We start from the raw sequence: 24,378 nt of genomic DNA, 5'->3' as shown, positions 1-24,378 counted from the left end.
AAGATGACATTTATATGGGTAGCAAGAACATCCACCATTATGTTCCATACATTTGAAACAAGTTATATAAACCCTCAGGCTTCAGGACTTAGCCAACCACTGACTGACCGGGGTTAGGAACAAAGGCAAGTTATTCGATAATTGTTCCTTATGGGGACTCTCACACCTTCCAGTGCTGGCCACTGTCAGAGCTTGGAAACTGGATAAGATGGACCAGAGGTCTGATCTGGTCTGAGAGGTGGTATGGTGCCAAGGAACTGACTTTCATTCCCCTGGCCATGGGAGCTGCAGTTTGATAAAGGACTGAAAGACTGTCTAGTCTCTTTGAACAATTTTTATTAGAGAAGAATGAGCAACAGCAAACAGAATACTACAGTATTAACAACCTATATTCAAAAACATTTAGGGAATTCAAAGACCTTGCACGTATTTCATAGAAGAGTTAAGGATTGCCATTCCATTGAGCTCCCGCAGTTGAAGAATATGCCTGCAACAATCACAAAAGAAAGCAAGGATCAGATGTCAGCAAGGATGGTATAGGACTGACAATGCAAGAAATCTAAACTTCCATTGCTCTATTACATCCCATGCACAAGCTGTCGGGAATTGTTCATGCCTTATCCAATAGATTCCCCATAAGAGGGGAACAAGACAGACAACGTTTATATATTCCTGTTCCCCACACAGCAGGAGAAAATAAAAGAACATTAAACACACAGAGATACTTTATAAAAATGTCCAAGCAGAATAGTGGGTTTTAATCTTTTACAGCAGACATCTAAGGTCAGTAGAAGTAGTAAGAGTGAGGTCTCTCCCTTTTACTCTCTAGCAGCTTCTGCTCAAGGGTTTGCATTACATTTTCTCTGCTTTCAGAGTAGCAGCCATGTTAGTTTGTATTCGCAAAAAGAAAAGGAGTACTTGTGGCACCTTAGAGACTAACAAATTTATTAGAGCATAAGCTTTCGATGCATCCGATGAAGTGAGCTGTAGCTCACGAAAGCTTATGCTCTAATAAATTTGTTAGTCTCTAAGGTGCCACAAGTACTCCCTTTCATTTTCTCTGCTGAAAGATTCAATTTGGGAACATTGCTCTAACTGGCAGAAGTGAAAAACTCATCAACCGGGAAGCCGAAACCTTATCCCCTGATCTTTATTCAGTAGCTCAGCAGGTATATTAGTATGTCCATGCCCAGCTCCTATGACTGGACTGCAGGGTGTACAGTAATTAATGTGTAATGTGCAGTCTGCTAGGACCTCTCCATCTCTCTGCAGACATTCTTTCCAGACGTTTACACTCTTGTTTTGCTCTCAGGTCACTTCTCTGATCTCTACAATCTGTCATATCATTCCTTCCTCTTCCATTCTTTCAACAGAAGCAACATTATAGAGCAGTGTAAAACGATTCCCAAAAAGCTATCCAAGCAAACCAACAGTGAACAACACAGACATCCAGTGTCTTCTGGCTTCACCAACATGCACAGACCCATTCAGACAGCAAGGCAACGTGGACAATTAACACTCCAGGCAGCAAAAGCAAAGGGCATATATGCACTGCGATACTGACTACAGCTAGACAGGTTTAGCTGGAACTATTACATGCACTAGATGGATAACTATCACACAACCCCATTTTAAGCCCTGCGATCCTCTACCCCATGCTTTCACACTCCCTCATGCTCATAAAACATTTTGTTTTGACCTTTTCTAAACATTTCTGAGATGGCCCTGGAAACCCACTCAATGGGGAGTCAAGGCTCCCAGGGCATCTGGGCTGCTGAGGAGCTGGAAGCCCTGGCTCTGGGGCGGGGGATCTAGTGGGCTGCTCCAGAGCCAGGGAGCTGAGTCTACAGAGGTGCAAGGGAGCTGGGAACAGTTTTCCCAACAACACTGAAATATTCTGGCAGACAAATTTTGATTTTGTGGAAAGTAAGTTTTCCATCAGACAATCTTCCCTATGGAAAGCTCTGGGTCTGCTCTGCTGGCCAGAGCCTGTGAATCTGCTGCAGCAGCTGAGGGAAGCAGACATGTGTCTGGTGAAGCTCCAGAGGAATGAGCCTGTGCTCCACTGCTGCCCACAAGGCTCCAAGCAAACAGAATACGAAACTGACAGCATGCCCTCCCTGTCCCTACTGCCAGGAGACTGGATGAGAGCTCTCTACTCCTTGTCAGGATACAGGGGCAGACAGCACCTGCCCAAGGAGACACGAGGTGGGGGAACGTCCAAAGTGCTCCCATCCCAGCACCCATAAAACAGGGAGATGAGACAATCTCTCCTTCTGAGAAAGTAAGAAATTAGGAGGAAAAGAGAGAGATTTCTGCCTCCCTGCGAGCAGCTGAGCACACAGAGTGGTGAGAATGCCAATGTACTTGCCATGGCTGAAATGAAATTTGGAGCCTCCAGGCAGGACTTAGGGACAAAACCTGGTGGGAATCCCCGCTAGAGGGAAGTTGATGGCTCTCTCACTATAATCTGTAACATACATGGTATCTGCATGGCTCTGGGGGCCCTGGTTTACCTAAGTCCATGCTGCTGGGTCTCCCATCTTTTCCACAGTAGGTGCCTGGTAAGTTTTTCAAGCCCTGGTGCCTTAATATATATATATTTAGCAAGAGGTCACATAGGCTGGACGGTGCCCAAGGATAATAATCAGCCCCATAATACCTTGGCTCAGCAGTGCAGAGCTTTCCTAAAGCAACTGCCGCGTTCTCTTGCACAGAGGTTTTCTTGGCTTCACCACCTGAATGTTTTAATAAGATCATCACAATGTTGGAATTCAGCAGGGATGAAGCAGCTCCAGGTACTTCAAAGCATTTGCTGAGGCAAAAAGCAGCGTTCCCCACCACCATCTCGTTCTCGGAGGCCAAGAGCTTCAGCAACACATTAAACTCTGGGAAAAGAGAAAGGAACAACTTGAAAGGGTTGTGGTAAGTCCAGCAGAGGGCCAGGCCCCAGATACACCAGCAGAAATAGCTCTTTGAAAATGGATGGCAGAATGGAATAGTGACATCTGATACTATGGCGGCAGCAAATAACTAGTCAGCACTGGAAACTGGACAGAGAAGAAAATGCAAATGAAAAGGAGACCATGCAGCATGACAATGCCCCCCACCCCCAAGACCCAGTTTTGCAGGCTGCTTGCTCTGTGGAGTGGATAGCCAAGCACAGGATCTTGGTATCTGGGAGTAGGTCAACCAAGTTGCTTGTGCCCATTTCACTGAGCATCACTGACACCAACCCCTGAGGAAACAATCTAGTCTCCCATCATGGCTCAGTGGCAAATGGAAAAGGAGGGAATGAATTGCATCATCCTCCTCTTCTCCAGCTGAGAGCCAGATGTGGTTCCCAAGCAGAGAATTAATACCATTCTGAATGCGATCAGAGCGAGGTCTGACAGCTGTGCTCCTGCTGGCCATGGAGTTCTGCACTGAATCTGAAATTCAAAGTCCAAGCCCCCTTCTGGCAGCATAAGCTCAGTTTACGCATCTACAGCCGTGCTAAGATGGAAAGCCACTGCACTAAGACTACCACCAAAAAAACCCAAAAACAAAACCAAAAACAACAACAACAAAAAAGCCCAATGCATAGAGCCAGATCCTCAGGTGGCTTAAATCAGCACAGCTCTGCCAGCTTCAGTGGAGCTATGCCAATATACACTAGAACAGTATCTGGCACATCATCTTGATACGGAGCTGCGGCGCTGTTGGCAGCTCCTGCAAACAGCAGCAGCATCTCCTAAGGCCACAGGTTCCAAATAGCATTAAGAGAGGCTGCTTTAAAACAAACAAACAAACAAACAAACAAAATGATGTCCTTCTTATGCTGAAGATTCCCCACGGGCTACACAAATCTGCTCTCATTTTCTTATATCGTCCCTTCTGTTCTTCCTAATCACATCATCCTTTCTCTTTTGTTCTGCTGTGACAATAGCTCCCGAGAAGCTGGGCTGCTCCAGACCGCAACAGGGGCACCAACAACGATCCATTTCAGAAGCTGAACTTGCTAGCCTGACTGGAATGCAGTTTAATGTCAGAGAACTACAGCTTGACCTAAAAGGGCTCCCGGCAGCAAAACAAAATCTGGGCTGCTGAACTGAGCTGACAGTATAATGTGACTTAGCACAAGATGAACACCCAGAGCTTGGCTGGAAAGCATCACATTGTAGCATTATTAGTAACACGAAGAAGGGATGTGCTTCTCTCCACACACCACATCAATTAACAGCACTTGCATGGGGTGTAAAAAGGAGAGAAGGTGCTCCAAGTGGCTTTTAATGGGCCATAGTCCTTAGGGTTCAAGTTCCTCTTGACTTTGAAATCTTTCCCTTGATGCTACCAGGAAAGAACTCTCTCAAATATTTCTTTGTAATTGGCTAGTGAGAAATAAAGATCCAAAAACCTAGAGATCTGCTCTGAACCCCCTGCAAGAATGAACTTGCAAATAAATAAACCCCGGCTTCATTATGCTGTTTCCTTGTCATCTCATCTTCTCACATTAATAGGGCACCACACTGTATCTCATTACCCAGCCGAACAAAAGGGAAAGAGAAGCATAGAGTTTGGAATTAAATGATCTTTTACTTTTATCAACATGATCTGCACTCAGTCTGTCCTTAACAAACAGTTGGTTAGTCATGCAATTAGGATTAAGGTCTCTGGAGTTTCTAGAGGAAACTCTAAAGCACTGAGCCCCTGTGGGATAAAGTTTTACTCAGTTCTGCATCTGAAGTTACCAGACACAGAACAGCAGAAGCAGGTCTTTTGCTTCCAGACTGTTGGGGCCAATGGATCAGACAATGGCCTGTAAGTCAGGAGATCTAGACTCTATTTTCATCTCTCCCATTGACTAGATGGGTGACCTTGGGCAAGTCTCTTGACCCCTCAGCTTAGTTTCTCCATCTGTAAGTGGTAGATAACAATGCCTGCCTACCTTTGCACAGTGCTTTGAAATCTGACAGTGAAGAGTGCTACATGCAGGCTGGTTATTATTATTATTAGTCAAAGAAAACTTAGGCAAGCTTAATTTATATAGATAGAGGGAGCAGGATGAAAATACTATAAAAGGTACCTACAGAGTGATAAGAATTAGCCTGACAGGAAGGAAAGAGATAATCCATATTAACGGAGATCATCAAAATAAGGTGATATGGCCCAAGAAGAGGAAAGAGAAAGATGTGACACCATGCATCTTTCTGAGTGCAATGAGGCATATCTGAGATTGGAATTCACTGCTCAGAAAGAGAATCTCAACGACAGCAATAGCAACATTCAGAAATAGTAGAGGCAGATTTCTACTGAGAATCCAATAATGACATAGGCAGTTGAACCAGGTGATCCAAAAGGTGCTGGCCAGGTTCAGGTATAACACAGGCCTTCTAAGGTCCTGCAGAATGGAATGGACTAAAGCTAGATTTTCAAATGTTCTGAACAGTGGTAGTGCATACGGTCACAACTACATACTCAAGTGCTGATAACTCAGAAAGACCTAAAGGCACTAATACGAAGGAAACGTTTGCTGGTGACACTCCTTCCACCCTCTGTTATTTTACTTAGGCCAATCCTTCAAACTTGCAGTCCAAAGGAGCTGGAGCTGCATGCCACCTCTAAAAGTTAGGTCACTTTTTCAGATGCCTAACTATGGTTTAAGTATCTTTCTTCAGCTGCCGCACTGGGAAATCTGAACCTATTTCTTTAGCCTTTTCTAGTAAACTGCTGACTGGATTAATTCCCGTTAAATGTTGTTCAATGTATTTCTCCCAGTCTGGGGATCTGCAGATCGAGCCATTTTACTAAGCTAAGTGCAGCCTCCATATTCTACTTTCATTATCTGCTGTGCACATTTCCACTTGCACATGGCTGGAAGGTGAATGAAGCACTAAGCCAGGAAGTGAAATGGTATATTTTTCTGTAAACATGGTGGCATCTGTATGGGAGTTTAACAGAATTAATGCTCACCTGCATTTTAGAGGAAAGAGCGTTTCTGTGATGGGAGCCCTGGGATAAACCTCTGCATTCAATCTCTGGCTAATAAAGTTGTCACTTACTTTTATCTGACTTCACCACGTCCTCTCGAGCCTGGCTGTTGCTTTGAGTACAGACAGCAAGGGTCTTTATAGCATAACAGGATGTGGTCTGTCCACCAGCCTGGATTTTAATTAGGATTTAAAAAAAAATACATATGTAATTTACAGTTCACACATCACAACTTTTGCAAGAACAGAGAGAACTTCTCAAGTGCTGGAGGGTTGTTTGTGGATGCTTTATGCCTGGGCATAAATATCAAATCAAGATCCTTCTAGGAGATGCTGATATCTCTTTTAAACCCACCAGCTCATAACTATGCACAGAAATAGACTTTCAGCAACTCAAACCCTCATGCTATAATCATCTGACCTTTAATAGGACTATGTACACCCGCAGGTATAAATCTGCTATGCAAATTTATATTAAAAAAGAGCATTGTCATAAATGAATAGCTGATAAGGGAAAAAATCCAACAAAGGGCTAGATTTACTACCCCACAAAGGTCTTTCTTTATACTTCCATGTATGAAACTCATTTGTTCTCTCTGCTCTGTGAGCACTGCAATCTTAAATCACTTCAGAGATGAAAATCTAGTGCACCTGCCATTGAGTCACCAGCCCACTGGATATTTTTTGTTTTGCAAGTGACATTTGAAATTAAGAGCTTTGAGCACGTACACATGGGGCACATTAGCTTCTATATTCTTAGATATCGCTTAAAGTGGCAAAAGCCATCTTCTCCCTGCATGGAACACACAGGTACGACCGCAAAGCCAAAGCTCTGGTATCGGACTCATTTCAAAATTGGTAATTAACTCTGTTACCATGCCAGTTACAAAAGCTGGAGCTGGCGTTGTACTTTTCCATGCCATTATTATTTGTATTATAGTAATACTTAGAGCCCCAACCAGGACAGGGCTCTGATCTACTGGATGCTATACAGACATATTAAAATCACAGCCCCCTGACTTGTTCCACCGTTCATTTAAGAGTCAGTGGAAAAGTTCCTGTTTACTTCCAGGGGCTCTGAACCAAGCTCCCTATATTAGGATCCAACTGGCTCTGCATCAGTGGACTCCTGTGTTTGCTGAGAGCCCCACCGACTGAAACTGGGCTACATCTGAGCACAGGCATCTGCCCCACATGGATGGTTACAGAATTGGGGCCTTAGTTAAAGACAAGAAACAACAGACAGGTGAAACATGGGCAAGGGAGAAGGCAGTATATGTGTATGCTTTTGTATAAACTAGCTGTGTGCACACTGTCTGTTTAACAAGCTGTTCAGCAGGAGTGATCACAATCCCTACCTAAACCTTCTCAGCTGGCAGCGTTCTGCCGGCATCACTACAGAAACGAGTCTTAAGAAAGGATTTGAAGGGAGACTGGTTAGTGGCTTTACAGACTTTCAATTAATTTATTTCGCCTTTGAAGCTTTTGGGCATCGGATAAGGACACTTTTCTAAACGTTCAGTTAGTGATATACACCCAAATGATTTATAGGGGATGTAATATCTATAAAAAGCAATGCCCTGTTTCCAGTCAGTCCTGTAAGATTCCTGTGTCTCCTACACATTTTTACAGGTGGGGTTCTCTAAACAGAGAAAAGAAGAACACGTAATAAATATAATAGGATGGGATTTCTGCAGTCCCAGGGGAAAACCCTGACTCTGTGGGAGTGCTATGAAGTGGAATCAGTTCAGGAAATTACCTTCAAGAATCTAAGCATTCTCTTCACCACACCTCCTGTCACTGCTTCTTCTACTGCCATTGAGCTCACTGGCAAGATGTGACTTAGAACCCCAATGGCTCTCTTAATAAAAATAAAAAAATAAAAAGGTAATGACTTTTCTTCTAAGCGATTACGTCTTTCTGCCCTGTGCTCTTTTATTAGGCGTCCCAATAAGTCCTTTGTGTAGGTGGCTGGGTAAGGCCAAAGTGGAAATTAAAGGGGCAAGAAAAATATACGTCCTTAAGGAAATGTTATTACAGAACAATAGCTTTAGCACGTTGCCCATTTTAGTATCTAAACCCAAACTCAGCAAAGCTCCTAATGGCTCAGCCTAGGGAGAGGCAATTCCAAGCTTCAGCATGACTCCCGGCAGCTTGGACTATGGGAAGAGTTAAAAGCAGCTCAGTAGAGCTACCACTATTTCAGAGTGGTGGTAAGTAAAATAGATCAGCATGGCTCATATTAGTTCAGTCAGAGGAGAGATGATTCCCAGCTGACACCACATAAGCGCCACCAGCTTACCTTGGAAGAGCTGGCATTAATGGGAGTTACACACATGTATGGATGGGGGTACAATACCCTGGAAATGATTCAAGCACAACAGCTGAAACAGAAGACACCGAGTCTGCTGTTGATGCTTTGCTTCTGGATTCATTTCTTTGCCTATCTCTGGAAGAATTTTAATAACTAAAACCATCCTGGTGATAATACATTGTAAAAAAACTTCCCTGAAAAGCTGTTCCAGTCACAGAACACAGAGAGCCTCTTACATCAAAATAAAAGTCCAAAACAGAGCAAGGCAGAGAACTACATTGAATGTGTGTTCTACATCAATAACACATTCAAAAAAAAAATCATGGCTTTAGGATCATTATGCCTTTGATCCTGATTGTAATTACCTTGACTGGAGCCAGAGAGCTAAATCCACATGGGTGCAACAGCTTGACCTAAAGAATTCAGTTGTAAATTCAGGGCCTGAAGCAGCGAATTTAGTGCAGGGTTGGTTACACAATCTTCCCTTAGCTCATACGTATCCACTTACCGTTACAATCCTTCCATCTTTACTGCCAAGCAGAGACAAACATCTCCTGATAACATCCACAGCATGCTCCTGAAACAATAAGCAGTATTAGAAATTCAGGTCTAAAGGGTCACAATCAAGCTTTAATTAGAAATGGCATTAAGAAGGCAATCACATGGCAAGGAAGCTTTCAAGGGAGATTTCCATAGTCACAATTGACAGTAAGGTGCCTAATTGCCATTTGTGCAGTTGAAAAATCTCCCCCTCAATCTTTAGGGCATGGGTAGTTTTGGCTTCAATGAGCTTTGGATCAGGCCCCAAACTTGCACTCAGGCAATATAGTTGAGATTATGAAATAGAATACAACCTTTCCTTGGCGGAGAGGAATGAATGTGCATCATTCAGATTTCCCCTGGTCAGGCTGTAGAGAGGAACTTTACACTGTACTTTCTGCCACAAAATATTAAGGAAATATTAAATGTTTACGTTAAAAAAGAACATAATCAAAAAGGATCCAAGAGTTCTCTTCACATTAATCATTTTACAGAGGGAAAAAGGGGACAGGGTGAAGAGCCTTGGTAGAACAGAATGTTAACTGCCCAAGTACTAGCTCTTGAGCCCCAAAGTTCACTCCCATGTCTACTGTGCAACAGCCATTTGAAACAGATGTTCCTGATCCGTAACAGTGTAATTAAACTTTCCTTCGCAACGCAGACTGAGAGATTCTCAATATCCACCAGTAGGATGACCACAGTAGTTCTCCTTCCAGCCTCCTAGTCTATCTAAATGCTCTGAGATTGCAAAGACTCCCATTGACTTCAGGGGGCATTGGATAAGGGCCAAATACAGTAATGAGAGAGAAAGGGGCTGGAACTGTTCCTGCAGCTTTGAGGCTTCAGGTAAGTGGTAAAAGCAATCAGAAAGCTTCTTCAGAACCTCAATAAACCTTGCATGCCATACCTGAATGACCAAATTTGATTCCAGGGATAAGTTCATCATCAGGCCCAGCACTGCAAACAAACACTCTTGGTATCCTGCTGAGTTGCCAGTGAAGCAACACTCATCCTACACAGAGAAGGACAGACTGTTCAGCATCCGATTCAAAATGAACAGGTTCAAAATCATGGATGTCCTCAGCTCACCTCACATCTGCCTACTGATCAATAATTGTCAGACGCTCTGAGGTCTCTGGAGGAAACACTGTTGAACTAGTAGTATTCATTAAGCTAATTACCACAAGCTTTAAACAGGCCTGCCAGCATTCCTGGTTTTCAGCCATCTGCAGTCGGATGACTGCATCAGCACACAACTCCCCCATGGTGCCAATGCACTGGGCGAGGGCTGGCTGGTTCACCTGGTTGACGGTTTTCTTTAAAAACAAGAGTAGAGAGAAAGAATATTCAGGACAACAGTGATGAAACAATAATAAAGTGCAGAATACTCCTTTGTCATTGTTATTCCCACTGCTTTAGATGTGGAAACATGAACTCTGTAATTACTCCTCTCATATAAATCACAGAGGTGCATCATACTTGGCGAATTACCTTGACTGAAGCCACAGAGCTAATCCCTTCATATAGTTTTGAAAATGTACACCAATGGGGAAATAACAACTCTCTCTCTGCCTCCTGACCTCAAAATGATAAAAGTCCCTCCCCTACCAGGTCGTGTCCAAACAGCTTGATAGACCCAAGGGTAGTGACAGTTAACAATTTTAACATATTTTCAAAGGGAAAACAAAAACAGGTGAATCCCAGCTATTGTTCCATTTTCTTGTCACTCATTGTAAACAGTAGAGAGAGAGTTTTTCCTTCTCATTATATCCATTTTTGTCTAGTGCAACCCATGCCTAACCTGAAGCACCTCCTGCTATTCCAACAGAGGCCTATTAAAGGACTATGGTTTTGAAATGTGAATAAACTATGGCTAAAGAAAAGATCAAGCCACCAAACCCATTTAATTTGTGACCTAAAGTTGTCTTCAGATCCATATCTCCCTAAATAGGAAACATGTAGAATAAAAATCAGTCAATGAGACATTTGAATCTGGGACAGGGTGAACTAGTTAGTGACAAGTGTATCCAAAGTCACAAAAAGGACTGGGGGCGAGGGGGAGGGAGGAAGGAACCCTCGTACAGGGTGAAATCTTGGCCACTGAAGTCAATGGAAGTTTTGCTACTGGCATCGTTAGAGCCAGGATTTCATCTCAGGAGTTTTGTAAAGTTGCTTTCTTGCTTCAGAGCATAAGCCAACTTCTAAATATTGAGGAGGAAACTTTCCCTAGGGGTAGGATGCCCTGCAGCAAGCAGTTATGGGATTTCTTGCAGCTACTGGACTGGAAGGATCCTGAGATGATTCAGCATGGCAAGTCTTACATTCCTAGGACTAAAGAATCATGCGAATTCCAGATGTGAACAATCAGCCCCAAAGCTAAAAGGAACTGATAGAGCAGAAATTATGCAAACAGCACTTTTCATGCAAAATATGGAAAAAACTAGTCTCTTTCTTACCAACAACTGTGCAAACAGAGGCAAAACACTTGTGGAAAGTTTGATACGACACTGGATTTTGAACCTGTTGGCAAAGCAATATTCATCAGCCAGTTGTGGATCTAGACAAAATTAGCACAGAAAAATGCACCTTGTAGCAACCAAAAGGCTGGCTCTAATCTTATCCCAACTGGAGAGGAGTCAAAATAACAATATAAATGCAATTTTACACAAAACCATACATCCTTGGTTTTCCCAATAGCCGGTTTTAATTTTGCATAAAAACTTCCTCACTATGTAAGAGTTAAGGAGTGCCCTCAGCTACACTCGTGCAAATCCAATGGAGTGACACTGGTGAGAGGGAAAACCTCAGGTTACTCTCTTGTAAAAAGTACAAGATGAAAAAAATCCTTCCATTTTTGCCAAGGCCTCGTATTTAATAGCACAAGCATGAAATGGTTCTTTGCCCTATCAGACACATGAAAAGAGTATGCTATATGCAGCTCCGCAGGTTGGTTTTTCCTGATTTAGTGTTGTATATTCTGGGGCTAATCAAATGACCTCACAATTCTAAAAAAGTGAATGGTTTAAGAAGTACAAGTTACTTTTCCTCCTTGATTAGGTTAGATAGCAGGCTCATGGCAAAGCTAGCTCTGTCATCCATAACGCTGACGAATGCAATCAGCATCTGCAGCCACCTGTAAGAAAGTTAATAATGCTCATGTCAGATAGATTATACAAATATGCACCGGGGTAACATTTACAAGAGCACCTAACTGATTTAGGAGCCTACGTCCCATAGAGTTCTAATGAGATTTAGGGCCAAATCCTCAGTTGGTTTTAATCAGGAAGCCAAGCTGATTTACACAACTGAGAATCTGGTGTAAAGTTTTCAAAAGCACTTAACCGATTTAGGAGACTAAATCCTTTGACTTTGAGAGAGAAGAAAGCTTAGTCACTTAGACTCATAGACCTTAAAGTCAGAAGGACCATCATGATCATCTAGTCTGACCTCCTGCACATTACAGGACACAGAACCTCACCCGTTCACTCCTGTAACGGACCCCTAACCTCTGGCTGAGTTACTGAATTCCTCAAATCATGATTTAAAGACTTCAAGTTACAGAGAACCCACCATTTACACTGGTTTAAATGTACAAGTGAGCTGTGACCCATGCACCCGCAGCTCTCAGTGACTTCAGCTGCAGTTGTGGATACACAACACCTAGGAGAATCAGCTGAATGTGTGCATTTTGCACACCTGACTCTTTTCTGACAATCATGCAGACTTTTTCTTCACAAGTAGACACAAGGAGCTGTTATGATATCTTAGACCATGAAAAAAATAATTGACATTTTTATTAATAAATACATCCAAACTTTCCTTCAGACATGGCTCATCTCTTTAACCTTACTTTTGATTAAAAATGTCTGTGGATTAATGTTGTACATACTTTACTAAAGTATGTACATCTGTTTAATCTTTTCTACTCATCAATTATTTCCCACTATTTCATTTAAACCAGTCCGTTAAAATGTATTCTCTGTTTAATTGTAGCAGTAGGTAATGGTACAGTAAGAGAGATAACTGACTGTGGTTTTTTTCTCCATTTAGTGAGTCATTGCAATCCTCTGAAAAATCATAAATTTCAGTTACTGGATGATGAGAGACTCAGCTTTAAACTCAACACATTCAAAGATAACTTAATAAGCTCTTGATGAAGAGAGAGAAGTGCACATATTTGACTATCGCCTAAGGAAAAGTTACTTCAGAGGTGCCCTGAGGTTATCTAAACTTTTCCAGTAACAAGCTCTTTTCTATTTAGCTGTGAAAACATGCTTGGATGTGAAATGTGCCATGTGCTGCAGAAAGTTAGGATGTCTTTCCCCACCCTGCTAACTATCCTAAGTTGAAGCATGTTGCACGGTATTCCTCTCACATTGCTGCTCTCTTTGTTTTAGTGCGTTTGCTCAGCTGGGCCTGCCACTTCAGAAACTGTCCAGGGATAGTTCTGGTGACAAGCTGAAGAAATCAGGCATGACTTGGGGGAATTCAAGAATTTTTCTGGTGTTAGTTTGTCAACTTAGTATTGGTGAAAGATGCCTGAAGCTCTCTATTACCCTGTGGTTAGGTCACTAGCCAGTGAGCACTGGGATGCAAGAGACTTGGGTTTAAATCTCCTGCTCAGCCACAGACTTCCTGAGTGACCTCAGATAAGTTACTTGGTCCCTCTGTGCCTCAGTCCTCATCTGTAACAGAGGCAATTGCCTCACAGGGGTACAGTGAGTATAAATGCATTAAAGATTGTGAGGTGGAAATGGAGGCCACATAAGCACCTAAGATGGATAGACAGCTGAAGTCCAAGCTTCCCTGTCACTGTGCCTCACCCCTGATCTGGGGACACCTTTAGGGAAGAGTGGAGTTAAGCATCCCTGGCCTAGTCAGTCTCCAGCGTTGAGGCAGACGTCAATTGTGCCAATTATTGCCACCTGTGTTGGTGATTTTTGTCTCCTGAACAAGAACACAGGAAGTGGGATGAGATTACCATATTCATTTGACAGAGCTCACGAAATAGCCATCAGAGGGAACTGACTTTCAGCCACTGTTCACCTGGGCTAAGTTCAAATTCATGAGATGTTCTGTGCTGTTAATGTCACGAGCCAGAGCTACAGAAGACATTCCGTTTTCAGGCCAAAATTCTCTCCAACATCACTGCAGCCTTCACTGCATATGTGGCACTCTGTCCAGTTAGTATCAAATATGACCACAGGAGCCAGTAACAGAGCCAGGTTTTGAGCAGTGGTGGAGCCGCAGGGCAGAGGGGCACGTGATGGGTCATCAGTGGTGCCACTTTTATTATACCTGTTGACTTGAAAAGATGCCACAAAGTCTGCCAGGTGGGAAGAGTCACTCTCCCATTAGCTCTGACTTTGGAGGGAGCCACAGAAGGCCCACCCAAGAGGAGAATTTAGCTTCTGGACACTTTTTTGCCTGGACCAGGGGTCGGCAACCTTCGACATGCAGCCCATCATGGTAATCCACTGGCGTCGAATCCTGCAACTCCCACTGGCCGAGAACGGCGAACCGCAGCCACTGGATGCTGCAGGGGACTGTGCCTGCGGGTGGTCAACGTAAACAAAACGTCTCGCGGCCCACTAGTGGGTTACCCTGATGGGCTGCATACCAAAGGTTGCTGACCCCTGGGCTGGACTTTATTTTCCCTCAGATAAGATGTGGATACTGAAGTGTTCCCCCTATGGGTTTGGATGACCTGGAGATGATGACAGGTTTCAGAGTAGCAGCCATGTTAGTCTGTATTCGCAAAAAGAAAAGGAGTACTTGTGGCACCTTAGAGACCAACAATGCTCTAATAAATTTGTTAGTCTCTAAGATGCCACAAGTACTCCTTTTCTTTTTGGAGATAATGGTGTTGGAAATTTTGTCCAGGAATCCAATAATTCTAAGCTAGTTGATTTGGGCCATAAATTTCAACTTCCTGAGTGACAAGGCTAAGTGCGAGTTCCTTGTTTTATGTTATCCTTTAGCTGTGGACTGCAAGTGTACAACTGTTTATAGATTCTAGTAGAATACAGTACTTGGTTAGGTTCTGGTGCCTGACCAGCAGACTTCTTCCATTCTCGGTCTGAGAGTACAGATACAGCAATGCCAAGCTCTGCTTCTGAATATCAGGCACATCAGAGGATAGCAGCACGGGGAGCTGCACATTCACATCAGGGTGAGTTAACAACAATCGCTGATTCTCCTCTGAAAAAGAAAAGGTCTCCGTCGTACATCATGTGCCATAAAATCCCTCTACAGCAATTAAATCAGAACCTGTAGAAAATCATTCAAATGTATTATTTTTATTTCATCAACTTAGGGCCCTTACTCTACGTGACTGGCATACAGGAGTGTTCATGTCACATGATATCATTTCAGGGAAAGATAAGGCTAGAGTACTGCCCTCCATCCATTACTCAGACTCTCCAAAATGGACAAAGCAGCTGGTCCCTTAGCATATTCACGCAATATTCAAAATCTGCTGTCATTTGCACAGTTCAACCTCTTGGACATTAGCTGGGTCACGTGGGGTGTAAACCAATGCGCATTTTGGCCCTAAGGCTTCAAAATGTTCAATATTTTCCTTTTGTGCCATTTGGTATACCATCCCTTACCTTGCTATTCCCTTTCTGCCTACCTACAACCCCTCTAGAATTACAGGATTGAGGGTCCTGTTACACACCCAGTACGCTGTGCAGGTGAATATGGATTCTCAGGGTCTTAACAAGGTATGCTTTATCATGCTACAGTGGCACCTATTTATGGTATTCTGCCTTGCACTGCTGTAACTGGTTTAAGAAAAAAGGACCTCAGTTTCTAAAAAGAGCATAACAAAAAAAAATGGATCTTCCCATGAGTTTAATACTATTCCACAGGGAAATTGTACATGGAATCTCACCACCGATATTTTGCTACCATTCTTGGTATCTGCATGGAACTTCCAGGGCAAAAGAGCAAAATTTTGCTTGCACTATTAGATGTCCTCTGGCTTCCCATTTTACAAGAACAGATATGAAAGTGCCAAACTGTCTGTTTGTCTCTCTCAATGGGCCCTTCATACCATATAATAAAATGGAACGAAAGCTACAAAATTAGAAGAAAGGGCAGAATGCAAGCCAAAATCATCCATAGTCAGACACAATGAGCCACAATTTTAATTTAAGTAGCTACACAAAGTCAACAGAGCTATGTTGATTTACACCAGCTAGTTATCTGGCCCTCTGTTTTAAAAGTTAAGCCAGAATGGATCAAAAACACACTGCAAAACATCACTAAGGCTCACATTTACTCCAGACAACAGAATACTCAAGAAGATAAACAGCAAATGACTTCTTGCTGTTCTGCACTGGCTTTGTTTGTCGAGGTGCACATGTGCGCAACACTAGAAGGGGCTGGTTGCAAGCCTTCCTTTCTACATACCACTCCCGACATTAGCTAACTAGAGCTAGAAATTCCAGCAAACAGGGAAGAATTTGCTCCTGACAAATAGGTACTAATGATGGAAAAATTTCATTGCCTAGGGGACCCATAGCCATAATTGTACTTTCTGCTAGCTCTATGCTTGCAGCAGTTGCATATGACCTGTAAATCTGTGGTGTGCTACAAGGTCTAGACCCAAGTTCTCTGGGGAGTGATGTTAATTGAAAACAATAATTTCAGATGTAGTCAGTGCCATATTAGCAGTACATTAACAATGATTAATGCTGATTACACAGCCTTACCATTCCCAGCACAGACTGCTTGCCAGAGGATGAGAAGAGAAATTGACAATTCCGCTTCAGCGGTGTTTTTCTTTGCTCCAGAGAGGCCCCTGAAATGAAAATATTTATCTACAAAACAGCAAAGGAAAGAGGAAAATGTGGAGTTAGAGAAGCCCATAGGGTTTCTCTACCTGAGGATCTGCCTCAGGATTTTTTCTTTAAGTTCTCAAGCTCCAAAACTGGCTATTTTAATAAACATGTTTAGGAACGCTGGTTCCATTTACCAGTCAGACTCCTTTGTCACTGGCTTTGATATACTGCCTGTATAAACTGGCTGCTTCATGGACCCCTGCTGAGACGGAGTTCTGAGCTCATCCCTGCACTCTATGGATCAGTAAGAGCTGGGCTCACTAAGAAGCCACATACCTATGTGGGTACAGGGGCAGATTGCTTCATATCTCAAGCAACCACCAGTGGCTGACAGAGTGATTCTGATAGACTCTGAAGGGATCACCAGGATGCAGCCTTATTTGGAACCCTAATGCTCTACTCCCATCCGTTTCAGCTTCTTGGGACCCCTCAAATCTCTCTGTGCTAGACCCGTCTCAAACCAGCAAAAATTTCTGGTCGTCATGTCTTCTGCATAACATTTTGCAGCCAATACCTAACCGAACCTTTCCAAATATATCGCCAATGAGTCCGTCATCTCTTTCCTAAAAGAATTTCAAAAAACAGACTTCAGCACTAAGCAAGTGGCTTTGATCTCATGCAGAGCATCTATCCTCTCATCCATGAGGCAGACTGAATAGCAGAGGGGCTTAAAGCCAAATAAGGTCACTAGCTCCTTTGCTTGACTAGTAAAGTACAGTACAATATACAACTGATAAGCAGCAGAAAATATAAATCTTGGAGGATGAGCCTCTCCCTCGATTATAGGGCTGAAACGGTTGTACAGCTCATGTATACAGCACTACAGAGTCACATCCCCAGCTGGTGTAAGTCAGCATTTGGCATCTGCACAGCTCCATCAATTTACCCCAGCTACGGACCTGGCCCTCAGTGCATTAAGTAACTGAGTTTCTGCATCTGTGATTCTTTTATGTTAAGTTTTACAACCCTACTCTCATCTTCACAGCTATGCAGAGGAATGAAAAGGACTAACCCTACAGGCGTACCCAGGAGACTAAATCAGAAGCACAGCAGGTGTTTTGTCCGTTATATCCAAAAGCGCATTGTCTGAAGGTCAAACAGAAGTCAATATAGTCAGACATGAAAATGCTGTCACATTATCTTTTGATCATTTCATCTGAATTTCATGAGAGGCGATTGTGTTTCTTTAAAATATCTTTTCATTTCCTCATGTTGTAATACCGCACTGTTCTCCTTACAAGATCCCTTACCGTCTTATGACCTTATGGTCACTGATGATACTGAATCCATTGTTTGTTCTAAATAAAGTTTGTTCAGTGCCTGAAACAAATTCAGAGATAACCACATAAGCCCAGCAATCCATCTGCCTGATATATCATCATGAAGGCACACTCCTGTTCTCTGGAAACAGAGTATTAAGTGACAAGGTTACAATAAACAGCTTTGGGGAACAAATTATACATATTTATATCACAAAAAAGGAAAATCCTCTAAACAGTATTTGAAGCAGAAACAGCACTGAAGTTAAAGTATATACACTCTGATTCATGTCTGTAATTGTACAGAGTGACTGACTTAATTTAAAGTGCTTTGCAAGGAGTCAGGAAGATTTAAACACCAGTCAAGCTTTGCAAATCAATTCATTTCATCTGTGAACTGTAAACATTTTTAAACAAACAGCTGTTAAAGGATCCAAATCAACACCAGAGTCCACATGGGATTGGAGGTGATAAAGTAGGAAGAGCCCAACCATCTTACTGAGTCCAGGCCCTTATAGAATACAGGTCTGAGAGAGAGGACATCTCACATACTGGATGCTACACAGTTAGAAGAATGTATATTTAAAGGGCCAGATCCTCATCTGGAGCAAGTTGGGTAGCTCCATTGGGAATTTGGCCTAAAATTTACAGTATGCTTTAAAATTAAATTGTAAAAAATCAGCTCTCCCTTTACTTATCTTGTTAGACCAGAGTTCTGCAATAACTGGTGATACTCAACCTGAACTCTTTGCTGTAGATTTTAGCAACATTATCAACACATGCGATGGAAACACCTGAACTCAGAACTTGTCAGGATTTCAATAGAGATGAGTCTAAACTGTGATGTTCACCTCTGATTGGCTGATGTGGCTTTGGGTCTAGCATTCTATTTGGAGCCCATTTAAAAGCCTTTCAAATTCAATGTTCTCTTCAAAAGGCAAAACGTTGGTGATTTATCTGATCATTTACATTATGCTAACAAGTATTAATTCACTATCCCAATGAACTGAACAACAGTGGCCAGTTTCAAAAGCAAGCTAGAGTACTGGATACTGAATGGATTCACATGGTTACAGTTTACCATACATTCATGGGAGAAGTTTGCCATCTGGGTTTGTTACTGAACATTTATCCTGATTTCCCAAACTATGGGGTGTCTTCTCCTTTGATGTGGCACATAACTCTCAAGACCGTTAATGGGAGATCTGAACTTATCTCCTCTAGGGGAAAAGAGAGCTGCCTTTCAATATTGAGAAAGTAAGCTCTTCATGTTATTCTGCACAGCATGCCCGATTTGCACACAATTGTGCTCAGATTTTAGGTCCAAAAATATGTGAATGTTTCATACATGCATTTACTGGCCCAAAACTTTTGAAATATCAAGCCCATAATGTACGTTTTTTTAAAAACGGAGGTAGAGTTTTTATAGGGCTGATCCAACTCTCATTAAAGACTGCCATCTATTTGAATCATGCCCCAAATTAGCACATTAGACAGACAGATTTGCATAAAATACTTACAATCTTTTATTGATTCAGTCAAAACTCTAATCCCGCCTGCATAATAAAGGATATTCTGGTCAGGTCTATTGAGTTTCTGGAGCAGCTTTTTCACAGACACAGCAGTATACTTTCCAGACTGAAATTCCTCTAGAGCTCTCTCTTCCTCTTTTGCTTTTTTTTCCTGTAAGTCTACTTCATTCATGCAGTCTTCAACACCAAAAGAAAGAGAAACTAAAAATGAAATTCAGTAAAGAGACCACAAATTCTTGATACACATTAAGGACAGTGAGGAAAGAAATGAAACGCCATTTGATATCCTGATGTTGACCAATATATGCTGGGAAAAACATATATAATCACATTGGCAATATGTATTATTGACACCACATATATTAATATGCATTAAGCATACAATATCAGTATAATGTTATATTGTATATATTTCTAGCAGTTACATATCTTAAACTGGCCTATGTCTCTCTATAATCCTGTTCATTTATGCTAAGAATCCAGCAACACTTTTCAAAGTTGAAGTCAGCGTTGGCATGAGAAAATAAGAAGCTTGTCAAAGGCAAAATGTTCTGCCCCGCAACAAGCTAGGGAGATACCTTCACAGGCCAGTCCCTGGAATGCCAGTATCCAAAACAAAGATAAGGAAGGTACAAAACAACAAATTAAGAAACTGGCACAAATGAATGGGTTGGATTTTAGTGAAGAGTTTTGGTAACTTGTAATATCATCCAATAAATACTCCTAGCTAAATTGCGTAACTTGGGAAGCACACCTTCTGTGTAAGGTGAAGGTAACAACACAGCACAAGACAGCTTCCTGGAAACTGGCACTGTATTGAACCTTTTGTCCTGTGCTATATTATTACTGGCTTTTCGCAATAAACCTGACTGATATTGGTTATTTGGTCTCTTGAGTATATTTCATAACAAACCAAGGAACAGTCAAGCAACTGACTATATAATTTATCAAGCATGTCAATTGTATAGAAAGATTGCGAGGCAAAGAGGGAAGAAGTGGCTCAGTGATTTGGGGCAACATTCTACATTCTGCACATAGGCCAATAAAAGTAGAATGACTCTTAGCTGTGGCCAACCACGGGAAAGGTTAGAGAAGAGAAGTTAACTGGAAGAAGAAACAGCTGGATATGATGAAGTGAGCTGTAGCTCACGAAAGCTTATGGTCAAATAAATTTGTTAGTCTCTAAGGTGCCACAAGTACTCCTTTTCTTTTTTGCGAATACAGACTAACACGGCTGCTACTCTGAAACCTGGATGGAAAGAGTCCACAGAGAGGCTTAGAATGCATAAGGCTGTTTTTTTAATTTAAATTCAGTTTTGATGACAGGATAAAGGTACCAGAAGGACCCTGACATTAGACTTCTTACCTTTAAATAAAAACAAAAGAGTACTTGTGGCATCTTAGAGACTAACATATTTATTTGAGCATAAGCATTCGTGAGCTACAGCTCATTTTGTCGGATGCTTATGCTCAAATAAATTTGTTAGTCTCTAAGGTGCCATAAGTACTCCTTTTCTTTTTGTGAATACAGACCAACATGGCTGCTACTTTGAAACCTACCTTTAAATAGACTTTCCTTCTGCGGATCAATTTCTAAGATCTTCTGATAGGACTTCCTGGACTTAATAAAAGAAACCCAAGGCTATATGGTTAGTTGAAAACAAAACGGAAAAGATTATGCAAAAGATATCTAACTTGACTGAGTCCGATCTAAGACCCTTTGAAATCAATGGACTAACTCCCATGGACGACAGTGGACTTTGGATCGGGACTATAGAGCTTTAGACTTTGTTCTTCGCTCCTGCATTTTTTTTATTTAACATCTCTAATCCAAGTCATGACTCTGAACTCAACAAAGGAGCAAAACATGAATTCAGACCCCCCTTCTTCTGGACTCTTCAAATCTATGAAGTTGGGGAATGCTATTTTTTTTTTTACAGCCTAGAAAAAATAAGCTTTATAATATACAATAGAATCAATCTGCAGCAAGGATGGTTAAACTTTCATGGCTGAAAACACCAGGTAATCCTCAGTCAGTATGTCATTTTAAAATTAACAAGATAGTCAAAATATAAATCTAAAAATCCATCGTTGGGAAAAACAGAATGAGCAGATCATTCTCTGTGAGAAATGAGCAAATACCAGCCAACAAGTTAATAGCAAAAGAAATGCAGCTACAAAATACAGCACCAAATGTTATGAGAACTATACATCTTAGATTATTTCTCTCCCAGGTCTAGCCTCAAAGTATAACCAATTTAGTAATTTCATTTTAAAAAAAGATTAGAAAAGTTCTTTTTACTGATTAGAAAATAAAATCAAATTATATTTTAAAGAACATTCAGGTTATAGCTACTGTTCAACATAGGCAGGAAATGTAGAATTAAATGATCTATATAACACTTAACCCTTTCAGAGATTTGGCAAGAGTAAAATTAATATTAGCATCTTCACTAGCACACTCCACCCTAACAAATCCCAATGTGCTACACTGGGATCACTTCTCCCACCCCTGAAATGCAGCCAGTTCTGAGTGAAATGCAGCAATAACTGCACTACAGACTCCTGTAACATCTCAGAGGAATGCCACCTATAGAATCACCACCACCATTTCCTGCAGAATGGACATGTTCTTTGGAGATCTCCCAAATCCTAACCCAACCTAGCCCTGCTTTAATTGAGGAAGGCAGAGAGGGCCACTGCACAACTTGCTGGTATAGCTACAAGTCAGGTTCCAGGGCAGAACTGGCGCCAGGCATAAGCAGATGAAGCAATTGCTTATGCCCTGATCTGCTCAAGTGGCCCCCCCATTTGCTTTTTATTATAAGAACTTGCCTGTTTTAATATTGGGTGGCGACTATTCCTGCTTAGGACCCCCAGTGAGCTAGCATCAGCTCTGTTCCATGGCCTATCATGGCAGCATCCAGTCCAATCAACAGGAACCTGTCCATACTTTTACTGCTTATTGGTCAGAAACGTGGGATGGAGAATTCGGTTATTCTGTTTCCATCCAAAACTGACCAATAATTTAAAAAGACAGAACCACTACAAGTCATTATTAAAGACTAATACAAAGTATGACAGTGAGGAAGGGAGAAAAAATCAAATGTACAATAAAATAGGGAATAATTGGCTATGTGGTAGTACTGCTAAAAAGGATCTAGGGATACTTGTGGATCACAAATTGATTATGAGCCAACAATGCGATGCAATCGTGGAAAAGGCTAATATTTGGGGGGTGTATTAACAGGAATGACATGAGACATGACAGGTGGCTCTGCACTGGTGAAGCCTCAAGTGGAATAGTATGTCCAGTTTTGGGCGCTACACCTGAACCTGATAAGAGACTTCAAAAACATGTTAAGGACTGCTATAAAGAGAACAATCAATTGTTCTCTATGTCCCCTGAAGGTAGCACAAGAAGTAACTGACTTAATCTGCTGCAAGATAGATTTAGTTTATTTATTAGAAATAAAACTTCTATAAGTATCATTAAGTACTGGAATAGGTTACCAAAGGGAGGTTGTGAAACCTTGTCATTGGTGGTTTTTAAGAACAGGTTAGACAAAGGTCAGGGATGGCGTCAGTATACTTGGTCCTGCCTCAGAATGGGGGGAGATGGACTACACCACCTCCCAACGTTCCTTCCAGCCCTACAGTTCTGTGACTCTGTAATTACCATGTGCAATATTCTCTAACCTTTGTGCGAGCTTAAGTAATGGACCAAGCCTATTACATTAACATATGAGGGAATATTTTGTTTTAGACCTAATGCAACCCTCATAAGAGCCTACAGACATTTTGTCCCCCAAGCAACCAATGTATGACAAGGCATTAGCATAACATACTATCATAAAGTCAAGTGTTTAAGACCCATTTCTCTCTCTTCCATTGCCTTATAATGCCAAACAATGGGCAGACATATATTCTGCTTATTCTTATACTGGTATAAACCTTATCCAAGTTGCTAAACCAATGGAGATACTCCAGATTTACACCAGAGTATTTAAAAAGAGAATGTGACTCAACCCCCACAAGGTTTGTACAGCTTACCTCATTGTAGTCCTTCAGGGCCAGATGAGCTTTTCCCATATGGAAATAGGCTTTAATACATTTTTCGTTGCACTGCATTAAAAAGAATTAATCAAATAGTTTAGAATGTTGAATCATTACACACTGCTGTCTAAACTCCTGGCTAATAAAGTTACAGCAACTGCCCAAAAACCTATAAACATGGAGTGTGCTGCACTTTGAGTGAAGCTGGCTGACTTTCAGTTAATTGAATAACACTTAGGCTGCCCTCTGTAACGCAATCGATTGCTATCACATGGAAATTTTCTCAGTATACTTTTCATTTCCATTCATACAGAATACTACTAAGGACCAGATCTGGTGTAAGTTGATGCAACTCCATTGATTTCAGTAAAGATACACAGATTTACCCTAGCTGAAGGCATGGCCCCACATATTCAACTTTTCAGGCAGGAATCACATCCGTAATTGGGAAAAGCAGGGTCACCCTTCTCCCACAGCACCCTATAAATGGCAAAACGTAGACCCAGTCTCACCGTTTGAGAGCCTTAGGCCACAATTGATAGAAATCAACAATATGACATTAATCATAAATACAGACTAGTGGTTTGATCAGAAATAAGAACATGGACCCATACTCTGCACATATTAAAATTTTTTCAAAACCTAGAACCATATCCTCTGTGGGTGTTAACTAGAATACTGTCATTGACTTCAGTATCATAACTTACATTAGATGAGGACCACTGTTCCCTCACAAAAATCAGATGTCAAGAATTAAAACATTCAAAAACCAGTCGGAGAACACTTCAATCTCTCTGGTCACTCGATTACAGACATAAAAGTGGCAATTCTTCAATAAAAAAAACTTCAAAAACAGACTCC

General features: G+C 41.6%; 1 protein-coding gene across 6 annotated transcripts in view; it reads right to left on the bottom strand.

Moving 5' to 3' along the window:
* Positions 1-316: 316 nt before the first annotated feature.
* The window catches only part of TTC12 (tetratricopeptide repeat domain 12), a 32,852-nt gene continuing 8,790 nt past the window's right edge, over positions 317-24,378 (bottom strand). For 4 of the 6 annotated variants that reach the window (XM_043500975.1, XM_038380912.2, XM_043500976.1 and 1 more), the window contains 15 exons: positions 23,515-23,586; positions 21,022-21,082; positions 19,450-19,638; positions 17,921-17,990; positions 16,542-16,630; positions 14,856-15,024; positions 11,864-11,956; positions 11,280-11,343; positions 10,005-10,139; positions 9,731-9,835; positions 8,792-8,860; positions 7,729-7,830; positions 6,042-6,141; positions 2,663-2,888; positions 317-487 (listed from right to left, as the gene is read on the bottom strand). In XM_043500975.1, the coding sequence (XP_043356910.1) occupies positions 412-487; positions 2,663-2,888; positions 6,042-6,141; positions 7,729-7,830; positions 8,792-8,860; positions 9,731-9,835; positions 10,005-10,139; positions 11,280-11,343; positions 11,864-11,956; positions 14,856-15,024; positions 16,542-16,630; positions 17,921-17,990; positions 19,450-19,638; positions 21,022-21,082; positions 23,515-23,586 (1,620 nt within the window). In that variant the 3' untranslated portion in view covers positions 317-411. The remainder of the gene's footprint in view (positions 488-2,662; positions 2,889-6,041; positions 6,142-7,728; positions 7,831-8,791; positions 8,861-9,730; positions 9,836-10,004; positions 10,140-11,279; positions 11,344-11,863; positions 11,957-14,855; positions 15,025-16,541; positions 16,631-17,920; positions 17,991-19,449; positions 19,639-21,021; positions 21,083-23,514; positions 23,587-24,378) is intronic. The other 2 variants (XM_043500977.1, XM_038380914.2) reach the window with 1 other exon arrangement.

This window comes from Dermochelys coriacea, chromosome 22 (genome assembly GCF_009764565.3).
Source record: "Dermochelys coriacea isolate rDerCor1 chromosome 22, rDerCor1.pri.v4, whole genome shotgun sequence".
Lineage (NCBI taxonomy): Eukaryota > Metazoa > Chordata > Testudines > Dermochelyidae > Dermochelys > Dermochelys coriacea.
This window is presented reverse-complemented; position numbering and strand designations above follow the sequence as displayed.